We start from the raw sequence: 12,439 nt of genomic DNA, 5'->3' as shown, positions 1-12,439 counted from the left end.
TGGGCTGGATATGGGAACCTTCAGATGGTTTCCAGGTGGTTTTAATGTTCCTCGAGGGCTAGAAGCACTGCACCACGCAGAGGGGAGCTGGGCTGGCCGCCCTGTTCAGCTCCAGCTGCCTTCTTAGGCATGAGGGTGAGGGCAGAGGGACTCTTGACTCACACCTTTCCACACCTGTGTGCAGCGCCCAGCCCAATGTGCGCCACCGCTGAGTAGCCCCGTGTGCAGCCTTGCTGAGGGCCCTGGACTGGGAGCACATCTTGCAGCAGCTCTTTGATGTCCCCTCGCCCTCTCCTTGTCCTAGAAGGTGTGCCTGAGGCTGAGAGGGTTCCCTGCTTAACTCACTTAGCTGTCTGGTTTGAGAGCCCCCAAGCTAAGTGGGGTTCTGGTCCCAGAGGGACTAGCAACGTGTGCTATTGGGAAATGAAGGGCAGCTGGGTGTGGGTATTTAGCTGGCTGTTTTACCCGGCAAATGGCCTAATGCCTAACTTGTTCAACGTGTAACCCGGGGTCCCTCACATAGAAACTTGTTTATACTGGCAGATGCCCTTGTGGCTCTTGTCTGACCGATGTCCAGTTCCTGCCTGTCTGGCCATTGCTCTGGGGCTGGGAGCCTGACCTTGTGCTGTCCTGGGCGTTCTGGCTTGGTGCTTCAAATGGAAGGCGCAAATTCAATACACTGCCACGGTAGGAAACAAGTTCAAAGATTTTTACTTAAGATCCTGGACAGGGAGGACAGGATGAGTTGGGAGGGCAGTCCTCTGTCCCTGGGTCACGTGAGACAGGAATGAAGAATCAGGCAGAGAGAGAGTGTGTGACAACTAGCAGTATGTGTAAGGAAATAGGGTGTGGGTCACTGTCAGTTTGGGGGCAAATACCTGAATGGTCCATTAAAGGGAGCGGTGGGGAAGCTGGGAGCAAGTGGGGAGCCCAGTCTGCTAGGTGGGAAGATGCCTCTAAGTTCTGATCCTTGGCCCCTGGCTTGAGCCATCTGGGTGTGGCATTCTCCTTCCAATGCCCAGGCAGCTGTGTCATTCCCACTGCACTGTCACTACCTGACTCTAATCACCTTAGAATTTATAACCAAACCAGTTGGTGCCAACAAGTGGGCTCCTCTGGCTGCCGAGGGAGCCTGGGGAAGGCATCATTCCGTGTCACCAGAGACCTCTGCTGGTTATTAGACTGGCCGTCTTTGGGTTTTCTCCATTGGCGGTGCATTTTTCTTCCCATCTGCCCCCCTGTTATCTGTTTCCAAGGAGCAAACAGTTCAGATAATCATTTATTTTTAAATAGAATATCAGGATGTCTCTGGTACAACAAAAGCCAGTTTTTTTTAAAAAAGGAGGGTTCTATCCAACTTGACATTTCTTTTACAGAGAATAAAAACTATCTAAATCCAAAATGCATTTGGTGCAGACAAATGTATTTAAATGGCAGCCTGAAATCTTCTCTCTTAACTTATGATTTTGGGGAAAAGAGAACATTCTAGAAATAAATTAGATTTTTCTAGAATAAGCACAAAATGGATGAATTCCACACATTGGGTAATGAAAGTAGTTTTTTTCTTAAATTTAGAAACATGTATTTAAATTTCCATCTTATTCTAGATGAATATTTGGCCCTGAATTGATAAATATATATCATTTTAAATTATTTTGAGAAAATATCCTCTTATTACATAATTAATTCAAAGTAAATTAAATACCACATGTCAGTTTGTCAAACAAGGAAAAGTAATAATTTCAGTTATGTGTTATTAATGTCATTTATAATTATATTTAAAAGTAATTTTGTAACACAGCCCCTAGTGATATGGTATAACCTAAAGTAAAATGGAATGCATTTAAATCACCCTTTATTATATACCAAGACAAATTATTAAATGATTTAAAAAAATTCTTAAGTGGGTTCTTAACATTGTATTAATATAATACTGGAGAGGGTGGTTCAGGTCACAGAGGAGGACACCGTGTTCTGAGTGGGCCACTGTGCTGACCTGGAGCAGCAGGGCTCTCTCTGTAATAGGGCAGGTGGGTGCTCAGGGCCAGACCCCCTGGGCACTGCTCTGTCTGTAGGTTCAGGGAAGCAGGAGGAGGAGTGACAATGGTCCAGGAGAGGCCACTGGATATATGGCAGAAAAACGCAATCCAGTGTGGAGATGGTGACTGGGGGCATCGACTCGTGCGCTTCCTTTCTTTACTTTGTTCACTGTTTCCCTCTCTCTAGAAAAGTCCATGATTTAGATCAATAGTTGGAGGAGGCAATAGACCCAGTAAAGATTCGTTTCAAAGATGATTGGCTTGCAGTGTGAAAATAAATGGAGACCTACCCAGTGAGAACAAGTAAAAGTTATCATTCAGAGCTTGCCACTGCAAGGGAGTCAGATGCCACCGTGTATGACTTGGCAGAGACACAGAGGCAGGCTGGGGAGTGGGAGAGTTTATAGTGGGAAAACGGGAAGCTTCAGGTGTGCCTTGGTTTGGAGGCTGCTGGCACGGGGCAGCCAGAGGCGGCTTACTAGCAGTGAGGCATCTTCTGTGATTGGTTAGGGGAGCATATCTGGCTTTCTCTAGCCGGTCCTAAGTTGGAACTGGGGACAGAAATCAGGGAAGCTGTTGGTTATGAATCCAGTCCTGGCCTTTTGGGGCCAATTATCACAGTAGTCATTGTTTAGCTTCCTGGATTGTTCCTAGAGGTAGCAGGCTGGTTTCCTGGGTTGTTTTCTGTAGATAGGCAGGTTGATTTCCCAGGCCCATTATGCATCAAACGTCTATTTTCTTATATGGTCTGGCCCTCGTCCATTTGTATACTTAGTCTGCACCAGGCGCCACATTTTGTCCCGCCGTTAGAATCAGTCTGTGTTTTATGTAAAATCCTGGGTGTCTGGCATCATGTCCCCTTCACCTTTCATGAAACACACGGCTGTCTGAAATGTTTGACATGCAAAACCAGCCATGGGGCTCTGCTCATAAGGAAATGCTTCTGGCTGTCTCAGGAAATCATAGTGAGTGGAAGAAATCCACATAACTGATCGAAAATGACAAATTTTAGCTTTAGGATCTTCCAGGGAGAGGTGGGGGCGGGGAGCACTTGGCTGGGGCTTATTTGCTGCCTCAGTTTCCCATTCGTTCAGCCAACCCCAGCTCCCAGCAGGCAGACTTGACCGCACGGAGGGAAAGCCCTGAATGGCAAGGGTGAGATCTTGCCTAACCACGCACTGGAGCTGGAGGTTGCTCAAGTGATCTGGTGTTATGTAGGAGAAATGATGGAGGACTCTGACAGTTTTAGGGTTATTTCAACACTGGCTGTATTTCCTTTTTCAAGAAACACAGCTCCAATGTAGGTAAAGGTGGATAATTTTAGGAGGATTGTTACACCCTGAAATGTCTATGGGCCTAGGCAAGTGCCACGAATGTGAGGCCTTCCCCCAGGATGAGGGGCAACTCGAAGCCTGAGGACCCGCCAGGTGAAGGGGCCCTGTGAGCACAGGATGCACATCCCCTGCCCCCTGGGCTCCCTCACCGTGTCTAGGTTTTGACTAAGTTGGTTATTGATATGAGTTCAGAAGAACCGAGTTTAAATTTAGCAATCTCCCATGGAACCTTAGAATTGTAGAACTTTGTGACCTTCACAGGGTCACCCTCTGGGTCTGGGTTTCTTCAGCTGGAAATCAAGGACAGTCATTAGGACAGTCCCCCGACCCCCTGCCTTCATGGGTGGTTGGGAAGGTTGGGAAGGTCCAAATAATGGGAGCGTTGTAATCTATAAGATCAAACTCTCTGGTGAAGGAAGAACTCATGAAAATGACCCCCTAGGTTCTATAAAGTAGAGGGATAGGTATTTGAATTCAGAGATGCTGAGGATAAGTAAGGTAGAAAGAACAGAGTGGGTAAAATTGGCTCGGGCTTTAAATTGTGTTATTTGCGGAATGCAGTATGTTGACAGGTGCTTTAAAAAACCTACAAAGATGGCCAAGTTCCATTCCCTTGCTGAAGAGTAGACTGGTCCATGTGTGTCACGATGCCAAGGGTGGCGTATTCACCTCCACACACATCCCCCCACGACATCTAGAAAGGGCCCATTAGAGCTACAAAGATTGGGGTCATGGGTCGCTGATGGTACTTCCTTCAGGGATCAACGCTGATTTTCTGAGTTTTCGTCACCGAGCTCTTGGCCAATTTCGTCAATCAGGGAGGGCTGCGTCAACCAAGATCTGCCTCATGGGCTTGGAGCTGAGGTAAAAATGCTTATAAAATATTAACCAAGGGCAGTGTAGCATTTTATCGTGGCAGGTTTTAATATGAACTGTCTCTTTGGGAATTCACACTTGCTCTGCACGTATGAAAATGTCACTTCTATTACTATACATTTTCCGAAGCCCTGTTCCTGAGGATCAAGGAAGGGGCTCAGGTTTTAAAATTAATGATTGTTCTCATGTTTTATTAAGGTCTTTAGAGTTTGCGATGGGTTACAGGGGATCAGAAGGTGTATTTCCAGCAAACTTCTGTACTGGCACTTGTTCTGTATATGTAGTCTCTTCCGATTTGTCTTTAGAGGTCTTTTCTTTCTGAACTGTTCGCAGGAGGAAATGGCACATTCTCGCATAGTCCACCTGGTGTCTCTAGAAGCACAGCTGGTGCCCATTCTACTTTTTGTTAACTCTCTCCCTTGAAAACATGGCCGAGCAGGAAGGTTGGGGATCCCTCAGCCCAGCCTAAGAAGGAACATTCGAAGGTACTACATTGTGCACGTGGCCGCCTGGCCCCAAAGCAGTCACATCTCTGGGGCTGATCCTTCTGCAAGCTCCCCGAGAGCATGGGGTTCCTTGAGGTTCTTTGTGGTACGCTGTGGGGACCTCCACCCCCAGCCGCCCTGACATGGTCATTGTTCAGGATGGAAATCACTGATCTGGGAGAGGTTCTAGTTGTGTTTCTGTTTAAAACTCACAGCTTGTGGAAGTCTAGATTGCTCTCCTGTGGACTTTGTTGTTTTTTTCCTAAATGAGCCCAGACTCATGAGCTTGGCATTTGGGGCACTGCTATTTCGATCCGACTTCCTTGTTAGTCTAGTCTTCACCTGAGTCACCTGCCTCCTACCTGCTCTCTGACCAGGGTTTCTGTTTCTACTTTTGGAAATCTTACGTTCTTCCCTCATGAGACCTGCCTCCGCCTCTCTTTCTGGAACAATCTCTCTTCTCCTCTGACCCCTTCTAGTGTGTATTTGTCTGTTCTTTGCAATACGCCATCTCCCCTTGATTTTGTGGTTACTTCTTGGAGAGCAGGGGCAGCGCCTTGTTCTCTTTTGCGTTTGCCACGTTGCCTACTACAGTGATAGGCAAACAAATAGAGTCTCAAAAAGATATTTATCCAGTCATGGAATTGGAAACTATGGATCTCAGTGACAGATGATGCGCGCTTGGGTGTTCAGAATGCCTTTGATGTGGGAAAGCATTTTGTAACATTTTCAACATTTGTATCGGCTCGAAATATGCCTATTTAATAATAAAGACGTAAATGGCATCACTTAGTATTTAAGAGGAGAGATTCTGGACTTATGCTCGAGTTGGAAACTTGCCCTGTGGTTTACTGCTATGTGATCTTCAGCAAGATATCTTAATTCTCTAGATTTCCGTTTTCTCAGCTATAAAGAAAACACTATGTATTTCAGTGAGCGTAAAAAGCACTGTTATTTTATATACTGCAAAGAAAGAAAAAATGCTGTCAATCTATTGATGCAACACTTTCTGTGGCTTAGAAAGAGCTATTGAAATAGCTCTTTTAGATATATTTAAGCTTTTAAAAGATCACGTCATTCCTTAAAAAGGAAAATAAATTTGTTAAGGTTTTCCTAAAGCATCTTCATAGCTAGTCTCAGCCTTCTGAAACATACAACGTATCGACTCAAAGTTGTCCAGGCTCATGTTTCCCACACACCATCCTCCTCTATGCCATTAAAGCTGTTGGCGATGCGACTTTATTACCCCTCCCCCACCGAGAATGAACTACCGTTTTCTGTAGGATTTTCTGCCAAGCTGCTAACACCATTCCTCAAGTTTTAAATGCTAGTGCTTTCCTGATCTTAGAAATCTATGTTTGTAACAGAAGGTTTTCACATAACAGCCAGGACTCAAATGGTGCTGAAGTAGTTTGTCCATGGAAATGCCAGGTGTTGCAGGTGGTCAGCCAGGCCTCCAAGTCTGACAGCTGAGTTATAACAACTGCATCCTGACTGCCTTCTGGCCGGTAGTGACTATAAGACACATCCCTGTTTCAGGGATGTTAAAATGTAAAAAAAAAAAGAAAAGAAAAAATGCATCTTAGAATTAAGAATATAGGATATAATCTATTTCCTAAGGCTGTGATGAGATTTAAAGGACAGAAGGTTTAAATCTATTATTATTAGTAGTAGTAGTAGCTATTATTGTGATTATGGTTACAGTAAATTCTTAGAAAACATAGTGGAGCCTTTTAGTAACAGTAACTGTTATTTATGGGGCACTCTTTACTGTGATACATTTATTAATTTATGGTTTAATTTTCATATATACATTTTCCCAATTTTTTACCCTTTTTATTATGATTCACATTTAATGAAATGCACAGGTGTTAATTGTACAGTTCTATGAGTTTTGACACCTGTGTTACCGACAGCCTTAGCAAGATACAGGACATTTTCATCACCCCAGAAGCATGACCCTCATGTCCCTTTTCAGTTGCTATCCCTCCTTCCCAGATGACTTCTGTTCTGATATCTTCTACCATGCATTAGTTTTGCCTGTTCTAGAACTTGATGGAATCACATGGCATGTACTCTTTTGTGTCTGTATTTTTTTTTGAGATATATACACGTTGCTGCATGTATGCAGAATTTGTTTCTTTTTATTGCTGAGTGTCTTCCACTGTGTAGCTACACCACTGTTTTTGCATTTGCCTATTGATGGATATGGAGGTTGCTTCCAGTTTTGAGCCTTTATGTGTAAAGCCACTGTGAACATCCAAGTACAAGTATTTTTGATTATATGTTTTCATTTCTCTTGTGTAAATACCTAGAGGTAGAATTGTTGGATTAAAGGATAGGTGCACGCTTAACTTTATTAGAAACTGCCAGAACTTTTCTCAAAAGGGCTGCACCATTTTATGTATGTGAGAGTTCCCATTTCTCCACATCCTCACCAATGCTGACATTTTTAGTTTAGTTAATTTGAGCCATTTCAATAAGTTTGTAATGGAATCTCTCATGGTTTTAGTTTGCATTTTCCTGATGGCTAATGATGTCAAACACTTTGTCATATGCTCATGGCCATTTGTATATCTTGCGTTACAAAGCGCATGTATGTTGTTGCCCTTTTTTCAATGACATGATTTGTGTTTTAATCATTGAGTTGTAGGATTCAAGTCTTTTGTCAGATATATGTGTAGCAAATATTTTTGCCAAGTTTGTGATTTGCCTACTCATTTTCTTAATAGTGTCTTTTGGTGAGCAGAAATTTGTAATTTTGATGAAGTCCATTTATCTGTGTTTTCCTTTTATAGTTAGTGTTGCCTGCATCCTATCTAAAGTTTTGCCCACTCCACAGTCAGCAGGATATTCCTCTATATTTCCTTCTAGAAGCTTTATAGTTTTAACTTCTACATTTAGGTTTATTATTTACCTTTAATTAAATTTTGTGTATGGATCAAGGTTAGCATTTTCCTCATATAGATAAGCTAGTTGTTACGGCACCATTTGTTGAAAATACTTTCTTTTCCTCATTGACTTGCTTTGGCACTTTGGTTGAAAATCAATTGACCATATGAGTGTGAATCTACTTCTGGACTGTCTATTCTATTCCATTGATCTATTTGTCTATCTATCTATATGCCATTGCCAAACTGTCTTTGTGTTTTGGCATTAGTCTTGAAATCAAGACTAACTTTTTAAGGATTGTTTTGGTTTATCCAGGCCTTTGCATTTTCTTTTACATATTCTCTTATTTTATCTTTTTTTAGAGACAGACTCTCACTATGTTGCCCAGGCTAGAGTACGGTGGTCATTCAAAAGCGTAATCATTGTATATTACAGCCTCAAGTTCCTGGGCTCATTCTTTTACCTTTTAGAATAAGCTTATAAATTTCTACAAAAGCGTCTCATAAAATTTTGATTAGAGTTATATTAAATCAATGAATCAATTTGGGGAAAATTGAAATCTTAGCAATATTGAATTTTCCAATGTATGAATATAGTATGTCTTTCTAATTATTGTCTTTAATTTTGCTCAGCAGTTTTAGTTTTCACTGTAGAGCTGCACATATTTTAAAAAATTTATCCGTGAGTACTTTGAGTTTTTAAATATCTTCTAAATTTTTAAAATCATCTTCTAATTGTTTGTTTTAGATATTTAGACATACAATTGATTTTTGTATATTGACCTTGTTTCCTGCAACGTTGTTACATTCAATATGTCATATATTTTGCTCAGTGCTTTACAGAATTTCTTGTTTATTCTTGCAACCACCTATGATTCAGGTGTTGTTACAGTCATTTTTTATAAGAAGTGTGTTCTAGGTGTGCCAATTTCCCTGCTCCAGGTCGTGCAGTTTGAGTAAAAAGGGGACTAGGATTTTAATTTAGGTCTAGTCTGACTCCAAGTCCCAGTCCCCTTCCAGCCTGCTATTATATGTCACCTCTTTCACATTTGGATGTTTGAATGGTGTGATACATTGTGGCTTCCCTGGGTTTCACTGGGACATTTTTTCGCCATCATGTTTCACAGGCATGGCTTAGCCAATGGAACCTCCAAAACAGACATAATAAGAATGAGGTGATAAAGAGCCACTGGCAGTTTTTCCCGTCTGAGGAGGTTGGTGTTCTTCCAGTTAGTGTTTCACAGGACTGTTGCAGAAGCAGTATGAACTGCAAAGTTCAGTTCCTGTACCCGTGCTGTGAGTGCATGCTAGCTGCTACTAGATCTCCTATGTTTGTGGATGCCGTAAAGCCTGTTTTCTCTCCTTCTCTCCCACAATGTGCTGTAGGAAACCATTTCTGTACAGCTAAGGACCTCACCGAGGAGATTAGATTGTTAACATCAGAGAGAGAAGGGCTGGAGGGACTCCTCAGCAAGCTGTTGGTGCTGAGTTCCAGGAATGGCAAAAAGTTGGGAAGTGTTAAAGAAGATTACAACAGATTGAGAAGAGAACTGGAACACCAGGAAACTGCCTACGGTAAGGGGTGCACAACTGTTGCCTGGTGGGATATTTATGACATTCACTGGGCTGTGTGGCCAGGCAGGACATTCTATGCTTCATGTGAATGTCACCGTGGAGAGCATCACGGAGCATGTGGCCCTTCTCCTGGGAGACCTTTTTGGCAGGCACCTTGGCAAACAGGGTGGAATTACTTGTCAGCTTTTGTTTTGATATTCACATGTGACATCTTTTCTTTTTCTATTTCTCTGCCCTCCCCCCACCCCGGCATTTGTGAAGGGCCTTGTGATTATTTAGAGCAATCTCTCCCTTGGCACAGGTCGTGAGCATTTTCTTTGTTGATAATTATCTTCCTTTTGTCCCCTGGCTCAGTCCTCCGGGTTTGCACAATCACAGCCTAAATCAGGCTGACTCTGAGAAAATTGAGAAAAGACCATGAAGTGTCTCTTCCATGTTTGTGCTTTTCTGAGAGCTTCTTTCCGCAGGAAGAATGATGTAGATGATGCCAATGCTGCCTTAGCTGAAGCATCTGCTCGTTGGTGGGGTTCAAGTATTCTTACGTTCTTTTCTGTTTCAATTGTGAAGAGTAACTGAGGTCACCTTGAGATTTGCACCCTAAGGGATAATCTCAGAAGATGCTGGTTCAGTTCAAATTGAGATAGCAAAAACATATTTCTTAAAAAAAAGTAAGGGATTTCTGATGATTCAGTTTCTAATTTGCAGAATGAAATCATTAAAAGCAAATTTAGATTTAAAATATATTATATGCTGGAACTTGTTTCTTCACCAGTAAAGTGAGAAGAATAACATCTATTTCATAGGCAGATTAAGTGGTACAGATTAATTTACAAAGATCCTGGAGTGTGTGTGTATGTGTGTGTGTGTGTGTGTGTGTGTGTGTGTGTATGTGTGTATATGCACCCTTCTGATCCCTCCTAGGAACTAGAAGTTGCTTGAGGACAGAGGTCGTATGTAGCATATCATGGTCCCTAAAGAAATGGTGTTTACTAAAAAAAAAATTGACAGACATGTATATGAATAAATGGCTATATTTAAAAAGTCTGCTTATTTAAAAAGAAATAAGAAAAGAAATGGGGCTATTAGAAGCCAAATTTGAAATAGGGCTGTTTGAAAATATTCTGCAAATTGAAGTAAATGTAGATTAGTCTTTAAAAACCAAATGCAGAAATATAAAATCAGCTAGCAGAAATTAAATGCGTCATTTGGGGATGAATATATTTTGTTTTAAAGGCTTACCAAATTGTGTAGAGAGAGGTTTCTGCACAGAGTCGTTTGCATCACAGATAGCATGTTCAGCGGTTATTGTGCCTTCTCTGCAAGGAGCACCCTTAAGTTGGCTCAATAACTCAGTGTTTATCTTTTCTTTTTACTTTTAAAGGTCAAGCCTTGTTTTTGCCAAACTAGAGACCGTACAGTCGAACCTAAATAACTACAGTACTGAGGAATGACAACATGCTCTCCCTAGACATTAGAGCCTGGCTTGCTACATTATGATAGGAATGAGCATTGTACATTCTAAGTAGATCCTTGCTATTGATTTTTTTAAATATATAAACAATGAAAACTATGGAATTTCTCTTGCTATCACCACATAATTTGGGGCACAAAATGGGGAATATATTATATCTAAGAATAAAGAAGATGTGAACAAATTTGAGCAGATTTAGTCCAGCTATATTTTCATTTGAATAGTTGAGCTCTTGAAAGCCATTAATATCTCTTTTAAAAAAAGGACCGTGCAGTTTTTTTTTTGAATCTCATCATTGTCACTTCACTAAGTATTTTCAAAATGATGAATAAAACATAAACAAATGGAATGAGGGATTGTTACCATGGATGATTCTAAATTGCAGATGGCTCATTACTGTTGCGAAGGCTCTCTTTATGCTTCATGCTTGGATTTTGCTGGATCAGCTACCCTTTTCCATATATGTTGATTTACACGTGCTTTAGGCTGAAGCTAATTTTTAGCCAATCTGAGGTGACTTGCCTTGGGGTGGACTAAATTAATAATCCATGGTTGGTGAGAGTGGGGGAAACAAACAACGAATTCCTGAAAAATTGAAGCTTTTACCTATTGAAATGTAAAAAATCTAGGCCAAAGTCCATAGTCAGCTAATTTTGGGTTTTGGGAGTTAAAATTTTAAAGGGAGCTCTGTGTTCAAGTTTCAATGTAGAGCAATTACAAAGGGATATTGTGCATATGCATGTATGTGCCTTGACTCTTTCTGTCTTAGATAAAACATTTTACAATAAAACTATTTAAGAAATGAGCAATATATATAGTCTTCTTTAAAAAGATTTTGATTTCCAACAATGGTTGTAGAATGCAGTGTTCAGGGGAAAAAGACTGACTGTCAGGGACCTAGACTTTTCTGTTTTGTTCTTCTGTGCCCCTCAACATGTGACGTTTATTCCAAGATGGCTGGCCCAGCCACCTGGATGTCCAACTCCAGTCAGAAGGAACTAAGAAGGAAGAGAGCTCACCTATCTATCCCCTTTAAGGATCCTTTTTGGAAGCTGTGGCCACGTCTGCTACTGCCATATCCCTGTAGATTTAACCTTGTTACATGGTGACAGCTAATTACAAGGGGAACTGGGAACTGTCCTTACCCTGGGCAGCCATGTGCCCTGCTAAAATCCTGGGTTCTGTTCCTATAGAAAAAGGGGAGATTTGCAGTCTTAGGGAATAATGAGCAGTGTCTCTCATATAGAGAACTCTTACTGACGTGACGTGTATCTCTAATGACTCATCTGAGATGAACTTGCATCACTGGTCACTTAAGATACCTTATGTCTTGTGTCTCTGGCTAGTCTGTGAGTCCACTGAAGTCAGAACACTGTCCTTAGGTTTCATCGTATTGCTTCTGTGTCTTACCTGGTGTCTTTTAAAATCATAAATACAGTATACCATAAATATTTGTTTGCTGGGGCCAGATGTTGAAATGAAACATTAGTCCTGTCTTCCTTCATTTTAGATTACAGATCTAGACCTTGAATCTTCTGTTTCTTTATTCATTTTCCAATTTAATGAGAGCAGTGATAAGTTTGATTATCTTTCATGGAAGATGCTGAAGTTGTCTGAGTCGGATGTTCAGATTGGGGTGTCAGGAAACAAAACCATGCGGTGATGGAAAAGGAGCTGAAATATGCCAAAGTCCTCAAGGGCAAAGGGAGACAGACATCAGCACTGAATCCATTGGCTCTTGTCACCATGACGCAGGCTCTGAAAAGGA

At 41.5% G+C, this 12,439-nt stretch overlaps 1 protein-coding gene across 1 annotated transcript in view; it reads left to right on the top strand.

Moving 5' to 3' along the window:
• Positions 1 to 12,439, top strand: part of DISC1 (disrupted in schizophrenia 1) — a 289,071-nt gene that overhangs the window by 89,867 nt on the left and 186,765 nt on the right. Inside the window, exon 9 of the mRNA XM_012660159.1 lies at positions 9,012 to 9,200. Within this exon, the coding sequence (XP_012515613.1) occupies positions 9,012 to 9,200 (189 nt within the window). The remainder of the gene's footprint in view (positions 1 to 9,011; positions 9,201 to 12,439) is intronic.

This window comes from Propithecus coquereli, unplaced genomic scaffold (assembly GCF_000956105.1).
Source record: "Propithecus coquereli isolate 6110/MARCELLA unplaced genomic scaffold, Pcoq_1.0 Scaffold66, whole genome shotgun sequence".
NCBI classification, from domain to species: domain Eukaryota; kingdom Metazoa; phylum Chordata; class Mammalia; order Primates; family Indriidae; genus Propithecus; species Propithecus coquereli.
This window is presented reverse-complemented; position numbering and strand designations above follow the sequence as displayed.